The sequence below is a fragment of the Hermetia illucens genome, chromosome 3 (genome assembly GCF_905115235.1).
Source record: "Hermetia illucens chromosome 3, iHerIll2.2.curated.20191125, whole genome shotgun sequence".
Lineage (NCBI taxonomy): Eukaryota > Metazoa > Arthropoda > Insecta > Diptera > Stratiomyidae > Hermetia > Hermetia illucens.
The window spans coordinates 48140578-48159265 of NC_051851.1; the positions used below are offsets into that span (position 1 = coordinate 48140578).

At 43.2% G+C, this 18688-nt stretch overlaps 1 protein-coding gene across 3 annotated transcripts in view; it reads left to right on the forward strand.

Annotated features, from left to right (window-relative positions):
• LOC119653146 (kinesin-like protein KIF19) overlaps positions 1-18688 on the forward strand; it is a 92334-nt gene that overhangs the window by 13689 nt on the left and 59957 nt on the right. For all 3 annotated transcript variants that reach the window (XM_038057680.1, XM_038057681.1, XM_038057682.1), the window contains exon 3: positions 8963-9223. In XM_038057680.1, the coding sequence (XP_037913608.1) occupies positions 8963-9223 (261 nt within the window). The remainder of the gene's footprint in view (positions 1-8962; positions 9224-18688) is intronic.

Sequence of the window (18688 nt, forward strand, 5' to 3'; positions counted from 1 at the left end):
ACTTTCTTCTCCACGTGTTTTGGTTTAATGTTACTATTATGGGGGATAGTAACATCAATAATACGTCAGGCTTCTTGTGTGAAATATGGCAATCAGTTAGAACTTGCCGGTCTCAATACATGCTGTAAGCAGAACTATCAAGTACTGCTTGCGGCTCATATCGGTAAACCGGCATGTTCCTGTGATCAGCCTATGCGTGCACGCAAGCTTTTGATGGATCACCTTACATACAGCATCATGCCTTTTCGTGTATTACACCGGTCATACAAGAGCGCAGCCAGGAATGAGCCGACCACGCCGTCCTGAGTGGCACGCATAAATCCCTCCATCTCGGCAAAGAGTTCCTCTGCACACAGCCATCTGTTCGACAAACGCAAATCGACAAATGGTTGCCAAAGGTAATTCACGCAATTTATCGATCTGTTCTTGGTCCGACTTCACCCCACTGAGAGGATTGAAAGATCTATCCTTCAAGTTAAGTGGGGTCAGTTCACAGTTTGACTTATAGACAGCCGCATGCAAGGAACTCGTCTGTTCTTTACTGTAAAATTTAACGCGCATTGACTCGACTTGGCGACGATGTTGTGCCACCACGTCAACCACGCTTCTACCTCCGATGTCACAAGGCAGGTTCCTCCGCTTCACGGCAGAGTTTAGATGATGCATTCGGAATTTGAACATAGTAATCTGTATCAGCCGCTGCACGTTTTCCAGATTGGTCTTTGCCCACGAAAGTTGTTGGCCTCGTGGTGCGCATTGACAGTTCCACTAACGATGGACGATATGCATTTTTAGAGGGTTGGTAAGCAAATAATTGGTCTTGTGTCTGCGGCGTTCTGCACCGTGTCCTTTTTAGGGATAAGGTAGGTAATACCCGCAGTGATGTATTTTTTATTATTTAAACAAATAACGGGCTTTTATAGAATTGTGTAAATAAAAAATCGGTTTACTGTCTGCCTGTCTGTCATACCTATTATCTCAGAAACGGTTAGTCCTATTGAAACGAAATTCGGTGGGAAGGTGGGATCCGTGAATCCCCTCACATACAGTGGGTAACATAATACCACGTTGAGTTTAAGAGGTGTAAAATTTTTTTGTACTAGATATAGTTATTTCGGGTATCAAATGAAAGATCTCGGTTAGTACTATTTGAAAACGATTTGACGTCGGTTGAAAAGGACTTGTTCTCAGAAACTACCCAACCCGAGAGTCTGAGAAAAGATATGGTGGTTTGTGCGCAGGGTATCTAAGCCTCAAAATACCCTCCCGTTAAGTTTGTCCTACAATCATCAAGTTTTGCTACATTGTAGAGCATAATTTTAATAAGTTTGGGAGAAATCGCACTATTACTAACAGAATTATAATAGGTGAAATTGTCACTTTTGTGCAAATTTATTGCATTCTAAGGCTCTGAATGTTAGTATCGCGCTAAAGTGAATAGTCTGACGAACTAAATGCATAGATATTACGAGCTAGGTACAAATGGGGCAAATACCCACTCAAATATGCTGATATATGCAATACACAGAACCTTTCATACCTAAAGCGATCAGCTTCCGGTTTCCCGTGCTATTTTATTTTTTAATTTGAAGATGGAGAAATAGCGAGAATGGGATTTTAGTGTGCAATTGTGTGAGTGCAGTGAGGAAAATTATGCTGGACTGGTAGAAGATTGATGAAGTGATTGTATGTATCTATTAATTCGTAATAAAAGGACAGTTTTAGAAGGAAATAAGTAGGAATATTGAGGGTCTTGGGAAACACTCCGAAGAGAAGGGCGAGCAAGGGGATCTATTTTAGAAAACATGAATGGAGGATGTTATATGGGAACATCGTTCTTCGTGAAAAGAAAAGCGCAATTCACATAAATCGCAGTCACGTCACTTTTCGCAACTCCTTGTACATGTATATGCAATATAGGGATCGAATCACGCCAGTGCCGCCATGTGTCTACTTATGTATATTACCGCATGACAGTAGCATGTTATTAGTTATTTATGATCCTGGATGAAAGTATCTGACCTAAATACAATATGTAGTTTTTTTAGAAGAAAAATGTTTTTTCCTCTGCTAGAGGTCAAGCATCCGTACTGGTAAAGATTCGAGACAAGTCCCTGTTGCTGAAAATGTGTTGCAGGAAGCAGAAAATATAGCTAAAAATATTCAAAGCATATTCCAATTGGTAGAAAAAAATATAAGCAAAAATGATAAATAAAGGAAATCACTAGAAAGGCCCACACCCAAAACAAGAGTGGCCAGGAAGGTGAGTCCCGTGTTTAAGTTGGTTTTGTTTCGTTACATATTCTGATTTCGTTGATGCACATGCAGGGAAACGGAAACTACTTGAATCAATAGCAATAACATTAAAAGGCGTGACCTTTGACATTATTCATCAATTCTTCATAGCAAGCAAAGGACACTTTGTCATTTGACCAATTTTTCGCCTTCAGTTTACACGTGTTTTCGTAAAGGTCTTTATTTACATTTCCACCGAAACATATCAAAAGGGTTGTATACTTTCACGTGAAGTTCAGTTCATATTAGATTCGTCCTGCTTTTATTTATTCATAATCAGTTATCGTTGGGATTTCGTTTACTGTGCTTGAGTTATTTTACATAAATTGCGGGTCGTGTGTATTGTGACTTATGAACATCACAAGGTAGAGGAATTTATTCTCAAATACTACTTCCAAAACAGCAAGCCCTTATTATCTGCATTACACATCCACCTTTTTTATGAGTGGTTCAAATTTCAATTATATTAACGATAGAAAAGCCTTTCCAGGCATCGGAATTAACAATTTCTTTGCAAGTGTAACGTATCTGAAACGGAGATAAAGATAGGTGCGTGCTAAATATATTATATTATAGATATTCCAATCACATACGTGTTCATGCGAGAATTATATTTCAGACATAATTCAATTTTTGATCCGGATATATTCTGCCTCGGAGTTTGTAATGTTCGAGTTCGGCGGCTTAGATTTCCCTAAACTGCTTGCACTTCCTATTAAATCAAAATTTTCACCAAATCAAGTCACACACACAGGGAAACCCTCATGCACTTTCTCTGCGATTGCCCGGCTCTGGCTCGAGTCAGGCTGCGGACACTGGGTAAACCATTCTTTGGGGACCTCAGTGAGATTTCTAGTTACAGGGTCGGAGAGCTGCTTTCCTTCGTGAATGCTACGGGCTGGCTCTGAGGATCCGAGCCAACTGGACTCCGCTTCCCTGTTCCTATAACAACAGTCACGGTCTTAGGAGTTTGTGGCATCAAAACGGCGCACCAAAGCGCTAATTGGGCTCCTCGGAGCGGCCACTGATACCTACCTACCTACCCAAGTCACACACATCGAATTTTGCTGGCAGTTACTATTTCTGAACAAACCACATGCAATAGACAAATAGGTAGACGGAGGACACCGCCACATCCAATTGTATAAATTGGGCAGGTCGCCCTATTGTCCAAGCTACGATGGAGTCTAGTGGGACTTAGTGGATGGCTGTTATCGGTGCTTCAGAGCTTTTCTTTCGGCGATCTTCTACCTTCTCATCCAGACTTGTGTCTAAGGTATTTTATATTGTTTAATCATACACTCATGAAGAGTTACATATCTGGATCTCATACTCTGTATCTATTTCGCGTAGGATGGATGGCCTACTTCGCTGGCCTCTTAAAAACCACTCTCTCCAGGACACAGAACCTTGCCTTATACGATAGTGACCCAAGCTTGTGATAACTATCTCCAGATATGAAATCAACATCACACCCTCTCACAAAGTCCCCCTTCACCACCCATTATCAGCCTCTCAACCAATTAACTCTGTGATCACACTACATGTTTACAAACCATAACTATTCTTCATAATCTCCGTTGAAGGCCGTTGATGATGATGATGATGAGGATTACAGACGAAATGGAAACATAGAGGAAAGTTTAGGTGTGGTTCTGATACCGAAAAATTTGGTGTGGAGGATGTTGGTATGCTCAGTAGATTGGGATGCGATCATCTCTAGGTTTGATCCAGTGTAAATTGTGAAAAGAAACCAAGAAAACGAAGTCCTGAGCTCCACGTATAGAAGAGAGAAGACCAAACTATAGTGACTTAACTGATTCATTATCTACTACCTAATGACGCATCTACGGGACAATAAAGGTACTGTGAAATGTGGTTAACTGACTTCAACTTCTCTTGACCTATTATTCTATCTTTCATACAACCCTGCCTTTCGTTCTAACGATTATTACTAACGATTACTCACAATCATGTTGTGCGTGTTATTTCATATTTATTGGCATAATTCCATCAATCGCTCGTACAATAGTGCCTGAGACGATCCTAAAGCCACAAGACACCTATAGGTTTTCTGTAAAACGCACTTATTTTTTCAACATTGCTCGCAAAATGGCCGCTGCGTAGATCCGTAAAAAGCTCAATACTCAAGCTATAAGTACTCTCCTAAAGTATCATGGATCAAGGACATTTGAAACCATACTTACCAGGATCACATTTTAATTGCCTGTTTTGAGTACAACACGCTTGCGAGACAATGCCCTCTACGCCTGTTGGTCATGTCATGGTTGATTTGGATTAATGGAAGATATATTGATATATGTACATATTATCGCATAGGCAAGGAACCGAAGCTATGAACAACCGAAAACAATTTTATGGACGATGTTTCGGTTTACTGGCTTCCAGCATTTCTCAAAACTATTTTCCTTTTATATTCCACTTTTTATAATATTCCTGGATAGTTTATTCTACTGTAAATTCAAAATATTTTTCCCTTCGTTGTGGTTATTCACGGTTGTAGGGAACATCCCCTGAATAATTTTCAGGAGAAAATTGGAGCATGTCATTCGCCAAGATCTTCAACTTCTAAATCTAGCTATTGGAACTTTGGGAACGTTTCCCCACGGGTTAATGTCAGTCTCGGGGGATGTTTTCCGAAGCTATCCCTTTGTCTTCATTGCCTAGCTAGTGTGGATCTTGGCAGCTTGCTTGCAAGTACGTTTTTTTTAACTACTCTTTGTCTCTGCATACTTTTAAATGAGTCTCTTCCCTAGCTGCTGTCCTAGAATGCTGACTGAAAGTTAATCAATTTACTATTATATTATATTTCACATGTAGTTGAACTAAAATCTGTGTTTGCGTGTAGCAATAAATATTTATATCCACCTCTTTTTTGACCGATACTTCGCGGTTAACATAATGTGAAAATCGGCGCACAGGCAAGCATTATTCCAACGTCAGGTTCACGTTGGCTTTCGCCAACATATCCGAAGTACCACAAAATAATTTGTATGAAAAAGAGGAAAAGTGAAAGTATCAGCATCAATAGCGTAACAACCAGCAGCCGATTTTCCTCTAATTCATTATTCCTGAAAGTAGTTTGGTGTCCTGGATTGCATCACCCTATCTAAGGCAGGTTCTACCACGTCTTCATCTTCTTCCATACCCTATTACCCTTATATATTTTCCACGCTGAATCATCATCACCAATACGAATTAGGTACCCGCTCACCGCATATACACATATAGGCTTTCGTCCAACTCCAGTAGAGGGCCAAAAAATTCTCCTCTCGAACGTGACTAAAAGTCCGCAACTTTTCTCACTAAAAACCCAAGTCTCCAAAGAATGCATAAGGACTGGCAACATCATTGTCTTGCGTCCGAATTTTACGCCATAGATAGGAGAAGTCATCAACGGTTCAGATAGGAAAATCAACAGAGATCATGGAGATGAAGCATCAACAAATGATCCTCACAATCATCTGAAGAACGTTATCATAAAGAACACTTGGTCCCAGCCGTAAAAAGAGTCGGAACGACTGGTTGGGCGATGAGTATAAGCTAGCAACGAAACAGAAGAATGCTGTATACCGAGTTGTGTTGCATTCTCAAAGAACGCGGGCACGGGCGGAGACTTATTACGGACTCCGTCGAGCGGGGAAGCGACTTCACAGATGGAAAAAGGAAGCCTGGCAAAACCAACATGTCAGTGAACTCAAAAAGTAAGCAACTTCACCAGGTGTGCAAGTTTTCCCAACAAGTCAGCAGGATGAAGCCTTACACACCTCGAGATAAAGAGGGAAATCTGATTTCCGACAGAATGGGCATATAGGAGCGATGGGTTGAGTACTTTGATGAACTACTGAAAAACCAGAGCATCGGCGAGTCCAACTGAGGATAACGGACAAATACTGTCACTACCAAGTATAGGAGAAACAGTCCTTGTAATTCATCGGTTTAAAAATCAAGTCGGTAGGAGCCTATAGAATTACAGCCGAATTGGTTAAATATGGAGGCGAGCAGTTACACCAAGTGGTTCATCAACTTGTTCTCAAGGTGTGTGAGAGCGAATCAATGCCTGACGACTGGCAAAAAGGCATTATTTGCCCCAAACAAAAAAAAAATGTCACGCAGTGCAGCAATTATAGAGATATCACGTTGCTGAGTACCATCTATAAGATATTCTTCGCTATCTTACTAGTAGGATAGCCCCATGAGCCCACAACATCATTGGCCCATAAGAGAGATCAGGTCAGATCAGATTTTCTCTCTGCGGCAAGCGATGGAAAAACTGTTGGAATGTGGACACCAGTTACACGATCTATTCATCGACTTTAAAGCCGTCTATGATAGCACAGCCAGGGTAAAACTGTACACGGCCATGAGAAAATTCGGTATTCCGACGAAATTAATAAGACTGACTACGCTAACCCTGACCAATTAGCGAGGCCTAATAAAAGTTGCAGGATCAATCTCAAGACCATTCGACATCAACAACGGTCTACGACTAGGGGATGCCCTATCATGCGTCCTCTTTACCCAGGCCCTTGAGAAAGTGACCCGTGATGCTGAGGTAAATGCGGGGGCTACAATCCTCTTTAAGTCCACCCAATTACTGGCCTATGCTGACGACATCGACATCATTGGAACAACGATCCGAGACGTACAAACTGCCTTTATCCAGATCGAGCAGGCGGCAATTGAGGCGAGATCTTGGGCTGTACATGGATGCAGGTAATATAAAATATATGGTGGCAACATCAGCACCAAAAACGAACCAACCAACAACATCATGCCGCACTCGTCAAACGGGAAGAATAAAGATAGGAGACTACAACTTTTATACCGTTGATAATTTCGCCTATCTAGGGTCAAAAACACAACCGATAACAGCTACGACGATGAAATCAGTGCACGGTTTTTGGTAGCCAACAAAGCCTATTTCAGCTTACAAAAACTGTTCCACTCGAAACGTCTCAGCATAGAGTCAAAGCTCTTACTGTACAAGACTATGATCGTACCAGTCCTCATGTATTCCTCGGAGACTTGGGCTTTTAGCAGGAAGAATTGCGAACTCTGATGATCTCACCCGAAAAATCTACAAGGGCAATATCTATGGTAGAAAAAGAATAGGAGGTACACCCTGCCTGAAATGGAGCGATGGCGTAGGTCAGGACGCCAGGCAGCTTTCAGGGATTTCGGATTGGTGTATCTGCGCGCAAACCCGGGATATCTGGAGTTCCCTAATAAGGCAGGGCTACACCGGATACCGGTTATTACGCCGTTGATGATGGTGGTAAACCCTCTGTATGCGGCTTCATCTTCCTGGCTTGTTAGTAAATTTCAAAACTTGGAGCCGTTTTTTCCTACACTTCTCGCGCTCACAGGCCAATTTTTTCTCCTAGGCGTTTCCGTCTGTGGAGTGTTTTTGTGCTTGCCCGTGTTCTTTGAGATTGCTGCATTGACCGGTATTTAAAGCTCTTCTATTCAGCTGCTAACATACGTTCATTGTCGTACCTTTGGAATGAATGGCTTGCGTTTCCACTCTCACCTGATAGTCAAAGGTGATTCGGGGCGAAAATCTTTCAGTAGGTGTTTAAATAGTCTTGCGAACTTTCTCCGTCGATTTTTGTTGAACGGATCACACCCACTGAGAATGTTTCCTGAAACAATGTGGCTGTTTGGGAATGGCCACCTGGTAGAATCTGCTATTTCCTCTTGCATTGGAAATGTGCTTTTACTTACCGGTAACATCACTGATCCACTAGGAATGTTTTCGGTGTAATTTTTTAAGCGATTATAATTGCAGACTTTTTAGAAGTATGCAATCCTATCCACTGTATTTTTCATCATCGGCCAATTACAAATGAGCAATTATTCAAAATTTCTATATGATTTCCTCGAATTCATCCTTTTTTGTAATATTTGAAAACTTTCCAAAATCTACCTGTATACCTTATGGAAACTTACATCTTTGGTCCCACTCGAAAGCTCATGTGAATCATTTGAATGGAATTTTCTTGAAAGCCACGTGCGTAAATATAAGGTTGATTAATTTATCTATAATTATCTGTTAATGGAAGTCTGAAATCCACCAGGGAGACTAAGGTCTCTTTTCACAAACAATACCGAGTAGCACGAGAAAGTTCAACATTCGAGTATTCCATTTTCTCATAAACTGAATAAGCTCTTGATCATCACCTATTTATGCCTTCGTTCCACTCCACTTCATATAGCCATAAAGCAATGCTCTCAAACAAAATTAATTGAACCTCGTCACAATCCTATACTGTTGTCCCTATATTAAGTGTTTCTCTGCCATCATGCTCACCCCATCCTTCAACTGTGAATAGATATAAATATCACTATAGATAACGTTGGCTATCGAAAAGTATCGGACGGGAGCTTCATGTCCCTTAAATTTATGACTTCGAGGCAGAAGCTAGAGCTTAACAACCCTAAATAAGGTTGGCCAATCAATACCCAAATCATTTTTATCCTTTTCATGCAGCCACCACACTCCTCACATTACAACCTATCAACCCACTATCCAATTCTTTGTACTCCTGTATTCCATCATGCCTGCTAATCCCATGCGGTAGATAAGCAATTGTATTAACAGATTCTGGTTTTCTTATCTTATTCTCTGCTCTATTCCTAATAGGAAGAAGTCTACAAGACAACGACCGCACCTCTCGTTAAAGATGTTTTAAATGGGCTTAATGCAGCCGTGTTTGCTTATGGAGCAACCGGGGCCGGGAAAACCCACACCATGTTGGGACCAAATCCAAAAAAAGCTGGAACACCCTCGTCAGAGCTTCCACCTAAGACAGCTCAATCCAATCATGGGGATGGGATGATGGTGAAAGCACTGGATGAAATATTTCAGCACGTTGAGAACGCTGAGGATTCGAGCAAATTTAAGGTAAGTGAAGGGATTTCAGGTGTTAAATGGTGCGACAGCGCACATTCTTGCTGATGTGGATTTCTTTATAACTTGGACAATGAAATTTTAAAATTGCTCTGCATTATGGAGACAAACACGATTATTATGGCTGAAAGTAGATGATGTATAGCAAAGTTGATAGAAGTTCATTGTTTCATGAAATATTATTGGAATTCTAACTCACATCCGACCACGATGATAGATACATTTTTGGCTTTTACGTGACTATAAAGGCAGTGGCACACATTAATTATTCCTTCAGTTCAATCGGTAATGGCTACTATTCTTCGCTTTTCAATGTTGTGTTTAGGAAATTGAATGACCTTTTCCAGCTGCATAACATTCCCTGGAACAATCCACCGTGTTCCGTGCTGGAACTTCGGTTGGCACGGATATAAAGCAATAACATGAAAATGTTCAAAGTTTGTGGAGCCCTCTTTGCATTACATTTAAATTTTACTGTTCGCCACTTAGCTAGTGGAAGTTTTGAGGTGTTTGTGTTCAAGAAAGTGGAAAACGTGAATGCAAATGAGGAGTGTTCAGGAAGGGATTATTGGGAACGGGATAATTTATGCGGCAGGGTAGATAAAACTGCCTGAAGTTAGCCACTGAAACCATTCACCACATGTACCTGTGTATGGGGTATGGTATGCAAATTTAGCCAACATATGTAGCTAGATGATTTGTTTATCCACCAAGGAGGTTACCCACATTTTATTATTCGGAGGTTACAAAAATTTTCAACTGAAAGCATACCCATAATACACATGAATTTTTGCTAAAATAAAGTCACCCGTGTGATCATAGTAAAGATATGAGGTTATTGTAATATGAGAGAATTTGCATTACTTTTTTTTAAATAATTTTAGGGTTTTGTGTTAAATAAAACCTTATTAAAATTGATTCACTGTCTGTATGCCTCTCTGTCTGTCTGTCTGTCTGTCACACGCAGTGTTCTCCAAAACGGCTAAACCGATTTCGGGATATTTAAATCGTTCAGTCCTGGGCAGGTTATTGCCATTGAAAGAACTGAGCGATTTAAGCATCTTGAGTCAATCCTAGCCAATGAATAACTGCGTTATGCTCCTCATATAGAGAAACACAAAACCTTTTATACTTGAAACGTCAAGCTTCCGGTTTCCCGACTTGTTTTTTAATGGTTGGAGGTGGAAATCTTGCAAAAACACTGTCGCGCCAGGTTACACCAAAGTGTGGGATTCTCACCCACTAAAACCTCCCCGACTTTCTCCTTCTTCCTTCCCCGCAGAACCACCGCAAAGCATTACTTCGTGGGGTAGACTGCGCTTTAAGCGACCAAACCTTCCATTCTTCGCCTCCTCCTTGCGTGCACCACCTTTCCAAGTTCGTCCTCCATACTTTTGATTGCGGAGTACACCGTACACCAGTTTCCCTCCGACTTCAGCACTCTGCCGACGATGCTCTGCGGGCTTAGGTTAATTTTCAGGAAATCTTCCAGGCCCCCCTCTTTGAGTAAAGTTGTTGACAGTGGAACATAACCTGCTCCGGGTCCTCAGGTGCGCAGCCATATTCAGGACAAAGGGGGGAATCATCCGGCTTAAATTGGTACAGACACTTTCAATGACCACCATAACTTGACAGGAATTGCGTCAGATTAATCTTAATCTCGCCGCTTCGTCGCTGTATCCACTCCTCAATAGGGGGAATCAAAGTATGGGTCCAGCGACCCCTCTGCGAGTCATCCCATTGTCGCTGCCACTTTTCCAACGACTCTCGCCTTGCCGCCTTTCGATATCCTGCATCCTTTTCAGTAGGATTAATTTTCATTATCTCGTACATGCAGCGTGTCTCACTTGCCAAAATATCAATTGGGATCATTCTCGCAATAACACACGTTGTCGCCCAATATTGTTCTGAAGGCGCTGCATACCCTTAGTGCTACTAAGCGGTAAGTCATATTTACTCTCCTCCGATTACTTTAACACGCTAGTACTTCCTCCCAAACTAGTGTCGCGTATAATAGTGTGGAGCCACTCTGACCAGAAGTAATCTGGAACTGTACCTTGGGCCTCCAATGTTAGGCATATTCTGCGCTAATGATGCGCTGGTAGTTGCCGCTTTTTCACAGTCATAGCCCAGGTTTGTCTTGAAATTGATTGTAGGGTCAATTATCAGCCCCAGTTATTTGAGAACCGGTTTCGAAGTGATAATGTGACCACCAACACGAATATTAACCGTATTCTTTCGTTCCGCAAGGTCAAGCTGAGCCATATCCAGCAACCCTTAATGGCGTTAATGATTTCGTTAGAGTATACTTCAACGACTTAAGGTTTTTTTGCGACGACAACCACAGCTAGATCATCTGGGAAACCGATTATTATGGCCTCCTTTGATACGAGAATGACAAGGACCTCATTGTATAATACATCACGCTCCACAGGAGGGGACCCAAAACTGAGTCCTGTGGTACTCCCCCGGTGACGGTTTATTGCTTGGATCACTCATCCGCATCGTAACAAAGTGTCCTCCTCCGAGAGCTAACTTTCGAGGAGTTTAATCAAATAAATAGGGACACCCGTTTTAGTCAGTGAGCTTTTGATCCATTTCCAGGTAGCGGAATTGAACTCATTTTTGAGTCGCAGAATTTATTAGATGACATCGGGTTTCGAGCCAGCTTCCAAACAACGTCTATGGCGTCGATCGTTGAGCGGGCTTCCCGAAATCCAAATTGTCGCTCCTTATATTCAATGATAGGGAGCGGTCTGTTGTAGATGGGTCTTTCGAGCATCCTTCCCACCGTGTCGATAGTGCAAATCGACCGGTATGATGATGGTTGTCCTGGGTGCTTATTCGGCTTCGGGAGCAAAATCAGTTTTTGCCTCTTCCACCGGTCTGACAAAACTTCTTCTACCATGCATATTTCAAATACTTTGATAAACCAGTCGGGTCGGGCTATCCTTACTTTGGCTCATCTGAGGTCTGGATCCTCCTCATTACAGACTTCACGACCAATCCGAGTGCCTTGTGGGGGGGGGGGGGCGATCTAGCCCGCCACTCGTCGGCGGTTTGCCGCTCATTCCCGTCAACAACACAGAAGTCAAGTTTAGAAAATTTTTTGGGGAAAAAGTAACTTGAATGACAAATCAAAAGCAAGCTGGTTTAAATTAAGTTTTAAATGATATTGTATTAATTAAGTAGTATAAATATCTTTTTATATTATTTATAAAATTTAATTTAAATTTTAAATTCTCAAATTCTTTTTATTAATAATATTAATTTATAGACATGTCCGTTCTCTACAAATGTCAGCCCACTATGCTAATTTGCTATCTGTTGAACAATCTTCAGGCTCGGAAAAGACCTGAGTGCCAATCAATTATGGGTTGTTCAAATTGATTTCAAAAATGAATGAATATGAATATGGTATTTATCCCTCAAGCCTAGAAAACCATTCATTAGTGAGCAACATCGTATAATGACCAACAAGGTCGGTCATGCTCGAAATGGATATCCAGATTGGATATTGTCAATCACGAAGGGAAAGCCATCAAATAAATCGAAAAAGTGGCAAATATTGACCGTTTAGGGCACGAATCTAAACCTTCATAGACCCACAGAAATATAATTTGGCACAGTTTGTCTTTTTACGTGGAGCCGAAATAATCCCCGGCCTTCAATTTTAAAGAACTTATCCGTTCTACTGATCACCCGATATGGCGCCTGATGCGGATTTTGAAGTATTTTCTTTGGACCATCGTTACGGATGAAAACACAGCTTGTTGTTGCCAGGTCTTTGAACATGGAGATTCTTTTGCTGTCATGTTGACTCCCGCTGACTGCACGTAACATTCGGAAACGCTGTCTCAACTCGTTGGCGAAATTAGATGTGTATACCTGCCCGTTGTTAGACTGTAAGGTTAAAAAATCGACTGGGAGGCGTAACGGCCGATCATACAGCTACTGCAGTTACGCCCAGGTCTTCCTTCCAAGGTGTGCGAATGCCTAGTAGCACGACAGGCAATGGTTCCGTCCAGCGGCTATTGTGACATCTTATTGCCTCTTTGAGCTGACTGCGAAAATGCTAAATTATACCATTAGTTGCCGGATGGTATCCTGTAGTTCTGATGTGGGTTGCACCGATCAGGTTGCTGAGTTCTTGAAACAACTTCGATTCAAACTCCCTTCCTTCATCTGTGGTGATCCGGTGGTGATATGCCAAACCTGGATATCCAACGCTCTGGAAATTGTGATGGCTTCTTAATCTGGGATTATTGTTACTTCCGGCCAACATGAGAAACGATCTACCATGGTCAAGCACTAGCGTTGCCTCTCGCAATATGGCATAAGGATAATATCTAGATGAACGTGCTCGGATCTAGATTATGGTGGTGCAAATGTGCTGACTGGTAAACTTTTGATCGGTGACAATTACTGCAACCACGCGTCCACTCCCTGCAATCGGGTTCATATCTCTGTGCTCCTAGTTTAACGGTGGCTTTCGCTTTCTTGCGTCTGATTTTTCTGAATATTGCCACACTTGGCAGTGTAGCAACGTCCATCTCCTCATTTAAAAAAAAAAATTTGCCTTCTCGAGCCCACATTACCAGCGTCCCTTTCTTTCGTTTTTCCAGGTACAGGCGGAGGAGAAGGTTCTGACAGGCAAGCCTGTAGTGCTCCTTTCCGGCTAAAGTTTCCTTGTGCCGAGCCTTGCTCCCCCGTATTTTAGAAGAGTTAGGCGACAATGTCACCGACAAGCCGGCCGTAGTTAAGTTTTCAGTTCCTCTCATTAAGGGAGTTACTGTACTATCTTTTTTAACTGACCGCGTCTTGAACATATTTCTCCGTGGGGAACATGAGGTGAGATCTCCAAAATCCGTTCTTCGGCCACGACCTGATTTCTCAAAGTCGCGGGTGGATTCGAAGTCTGTGACTTCTTACTACTTGGAAAGTTACAATCTTTGGTTTCCATCTTCATGTGTTTTCGGACAACCTTAGTGTAGTAGTAAAATACTACAAGCTCCTCCACCAAGACAAGGTGATGTCTGAAAATGTATTGTTACATCACGATTATCGCAAACACTTTGAGCAATGATGCGGTGGTTCTATACTATTCTGCAGAGACATGAATCTTAAATGGAAAACAGTACGAATCAAGACTGAAGTCCACTAGGTCAGATTGTTACCGGACAGAACTCTCCGGACTATAGAACAGGCTGCAAGGATAACCGCTTTTTGCATCTCCATGAACAGTCCAGCCCTAGGATCGAGCGTCTTCAGCACTTTATGTAAATTCTGCGGGACTAATCCCGTCCCCCCACTGGGACTATTTCGATCTTTTGTAGTCTCCCGTGTTCTTCATATCGTCCGCCAAGGGCCCGTAGTTCCCGATTTTCTCTTGCTGTTTTTCAACAGTGTTCCAACCCAACGGTACGGCTACATGATTATAAAACGCGCTCGTTCTTCCTTGAGAGAACTAGATCCGGTCTGTTGTGATTAACAGTGCGGCCGGTGGCAATAATGGTAGTTTGACCCGATAATTTTCCAAGAATCTCTGTGAAGTATGCTTATAGTAAGTTGCTACTAGGTTATACTTTAACGCAAGGTTTTGATGAAGAATCTTATAGATGGAACTATGACAGTTGGTGTAGACGGTACTGCTCAACATCTGCACACAGATGTTATGTGCTGTATGGTCTCCTCCTCGCAGTTGCATAACCTACAACTGGAGTTGTTGATCGGAGTCATGAAAAATGTACCGTTTATAATTTTTTTTGGGAGTGAAGCATCCTGAATTGAAGTTAGGAATGCTTTGGTCTCATCGAAAAGTACACCATTAGTCAACTCTTTTTTGGAGGCTTCGATGTCAATGCCTGGCAACAAAAAATTTTTGATATGACCTCCGTGAATGGGTTTCACTTTTCACATGTCGACCTTCTGTTGGACTGAAGTAATATTCGACATGGGATCTCATTCTCTGCTTCTCAAGTTCGAAGGAGATTTGCCATGACGGTAACCTGATGTATTTGGCTGGAGAATTGTTTCTCATCAAAAAAACTCACGAAGAGAATGCACTTGATTGTAGTGAGATGTTTTTAAATCAAGTACCCCCTTCCTCCCTCATGACGTGGGATAGTGATCCTCAATTTATCAGCTGCTCTATTGTGCATGTTTCTGTTTGCAAGAACTATCCTCACCAACCCTCAACAACTAAATCCGTATTACTCCACTGTATCACACTGAAAGTATATAGAAGGACGGGGATGGATAAAGTGTGGATTGCCATGATTTTATTTTTCCCGAACAGCTCAGTTTTCAGGACAAGATCCAGAAGCCGTTCAAATTCCCCCAGCAACTTCGATTTAATGATTGCCACAGCAGTTGTTGTTGCTTTCAATACGCCGAGATATTTGTAGATGTCGTCCGAATCCATACCTTCAATTTGGATGTTATTATGGCTGTATCCTTCGTTGTCAGTGTGTTTTCCCCCGAAAATTGTTTTGATGCGACATTTCTCTAAACCCAACTGCATGCCGATATCCCTGCTGATCTGGATGGTGATGTTTAGCAAGGAATGAAGTTGGTTTTAGTCTTTGGCATACAATTTGATGTCGTGAATATACAAAAAATTACTTAAAGTACATTTCGACAATATGCCATGTTTTATTTGGAACTCATATTTGCTTTCATGCAAAAGGTGGGATAATGGATTCAAAGCCAAATGAAACCACAGCGGGCTTAGAGAATCGCCTTGGAAGATGCTGTGGTGCGGCAGGATCTGCAGCATTCGAAATTTATTTCGGATGTTGCGGATGCGGACGGGTAGATGGCGCTGAACGCGGAAACTCTCCACTCACGCGTTTTCAGAACGCACCGGGGGAGTGGAGAGCCAGCGGTAAAAAAATGCCGTTGGTTGGGACAGTAAGGACCGCATGGAAATAAGTCGGTCTCTTCTGATCCAACCGCGGCACGGAACACTTCAGCGCGATCGTGAATTTCAAATATCTCTTTTGCTGTTTCAAAAATACATAAAGTAAAATCGTGAATTAAGTTTTATCTCTTTTGCTGTTTCTTAAATACTAAAATATTATCTCCTTGTGGATTATACCGAAAATAGATTATTTGCTTCCCGTGCATTAATTTAATTAAAACAAATAAAATTGGATAAGTACCAAATTGGTGACCCCGATAAAAAAAAGAAAAAGTAACAAATTATCCGCCATCGCCACAATTGGTGAAGTTCTATTGACGACAAAATTCGTCCGAGCAACACGGCAGAAATAGAACTTTCAAACGCCTTTCACACGCCGGACCAGCCATCATTGCCACGACCTTCCGACAATCTTTGCAGGAAATACTATCCGCGCTTCAGAAGTGTTCCCAAGGTGTGTGCGGATTAATGGCGTAAAAATCTGACGACGTTCGTCAACAAAAAGAAAGCGTCGACGAGATCTCCATATTGCATTCCTGTAAACGCCAGACATTTCTTGGTAATCGCTTTGAATTGTGGCTGTGTCGCTCGCAGCTGTTCCGAGTCCGTGCCCAGCTCGCGCCGCTCTTTCTGCATTTTCTTTTCATCTTGGACAACGGCTTGACCGATTACATATTACAAGGAACCCGGGTGCAGCCGCAGCTCTCGTACTCGGCATAGTGTCAGGGGTTGTATTTTTCTTTTGCGCCGCCCCGTCGACGACGCCCTCGGGCAGCCCGCTGCCGTCAGCCAGAGCTCGACGTGTCGTCCGTGTTGTATGCACCAGCGACTCCGCAGAAAATTACATTGTTCCGAGCAGTGCGACGAGAATCCGAGTGTGTTGTTCAGTGGCACTCCGCCGGGAATCCTCCACAGGAACTACACTTTTGGAAGCCGCCGAAGTATCTAGAGCAGCAGAATTCTACATCAGCAGCAGTCGTGACATCTCTAACAACCTGACCGCCAACACTTTCATCATCATCATCATCGTCTTCCTCGTCTTCTTCAGACATAGCCACCATCGTTGCCACCGCAGACGTCGTAGCCGCTGCAGACGCCGTAGCCACCGCCACCACAGCGGACAATTAAGTCATTTGCTAAATTAAGTGATTTCGTGCATACATTGTTACAACAAATTAATTTAAATATTATAAATATAAAAAAAAAAGGAAAATCAATAAAATTAAAGCCGCTGCAAGAGACGGCGTTGAGGTGTTTCGAATCGCGGGTTCTCTGTTTTCCCGGTGTTTTTGGTCTGCGCTGGAGAGCGTCCGCTTCGGTCGTCGTTTTTCTCGGTTCGTGCGTGCATTTGTGGGTACGGCCTGCCGTGTCTGTGTAAATTTCACCGCGTTTCAGTATAAACTCACCGCGTCTGCATCACAATCTCGTACTTCTCGGTAGGAAAAATGTCGTTTGAAAATAAAGACGCGGCAGGCCCATCGGATCCACAAGTGACCGCCCTCGCCGTACGCGTTCCTCCGTTTTGGCGTCGGAACCCCGAGCTGTGGTTCGTGCATTTGGAAGCACAGTTCCAAATGTCCGGCATCACATCGGACGCGACCCGTTTCAACTACGCGGTGGTCGGTCTGGACGAAGAGTCCATACTTCTGGTGTCCGACGTAGTGAAGTCGGCATCGTATGCTCAGCTCAAGAGCGAGTTGATCAGGCGCCTGTCGGCAAGCGAGTCGGCAAAATTAGACCACTTGCTGGCGGGTTTAACGTTGGGCGATCGAACTCCCAGCCAATTGCTTCGTGAAATGAGGCAATTGGGTGGGAGCAAGATCGGCGACGACCTGATCAAGTCGCTCTGGCTGCGTCGGCTCCCGGAGGGCACCCAGGCGATCCTAGCCTGTGTCTCCGGTTCCTTGGAGGAACTAGCAGCAACGGCCGATCAAGTACAGGAGGTGTACGTTCGCCCAACCATAGCGGCCGTTCAACCACCGTCGGATGAGGTCGGCGACTTACGGCGCGAGATAGCGGCCTTAACTGCCAGCGTGGCCGAGATGCGGGCGACGTTGGACGCTCAGCGTTCGAGTGCCAGGCCGCGAGCTCGCTCACGGTCTGCCACACGAAAAGGGCGTTCGGGTAGCAGGTCGTCAAGACAGCCTGCGGACCAGGGTATTTGCTGGTATCATCGTAACTTCGGAGATAAAGCGACAAGATGTACGCTACCTTGCAAATTCGCGCCTACCACAAAAAACTAGGTCCGCGGGGGGTCTTGGCGACGGCCACCCAGAGCGCAGCGCCACGTCGCCTAACTATTTTCGACCCCCTCAGCAGGCGCAACTACCTCGTCGACACGGGTGCGGAGGTTTCGGTTCTTCCCGTACCCCAGCATCATCGACTATACCCACAACCCCTCAAACTGGCGGCAGCAAATTCATCCCGCATCAATACATACGGGTACACGCAAGTGGACGTGAGTCTTGGCTTGCGTAGGACGTTTCCGTGGCGTTTCATCCTGGCGGATGTCAGCTTCCCCATATTAGGCGCAGACT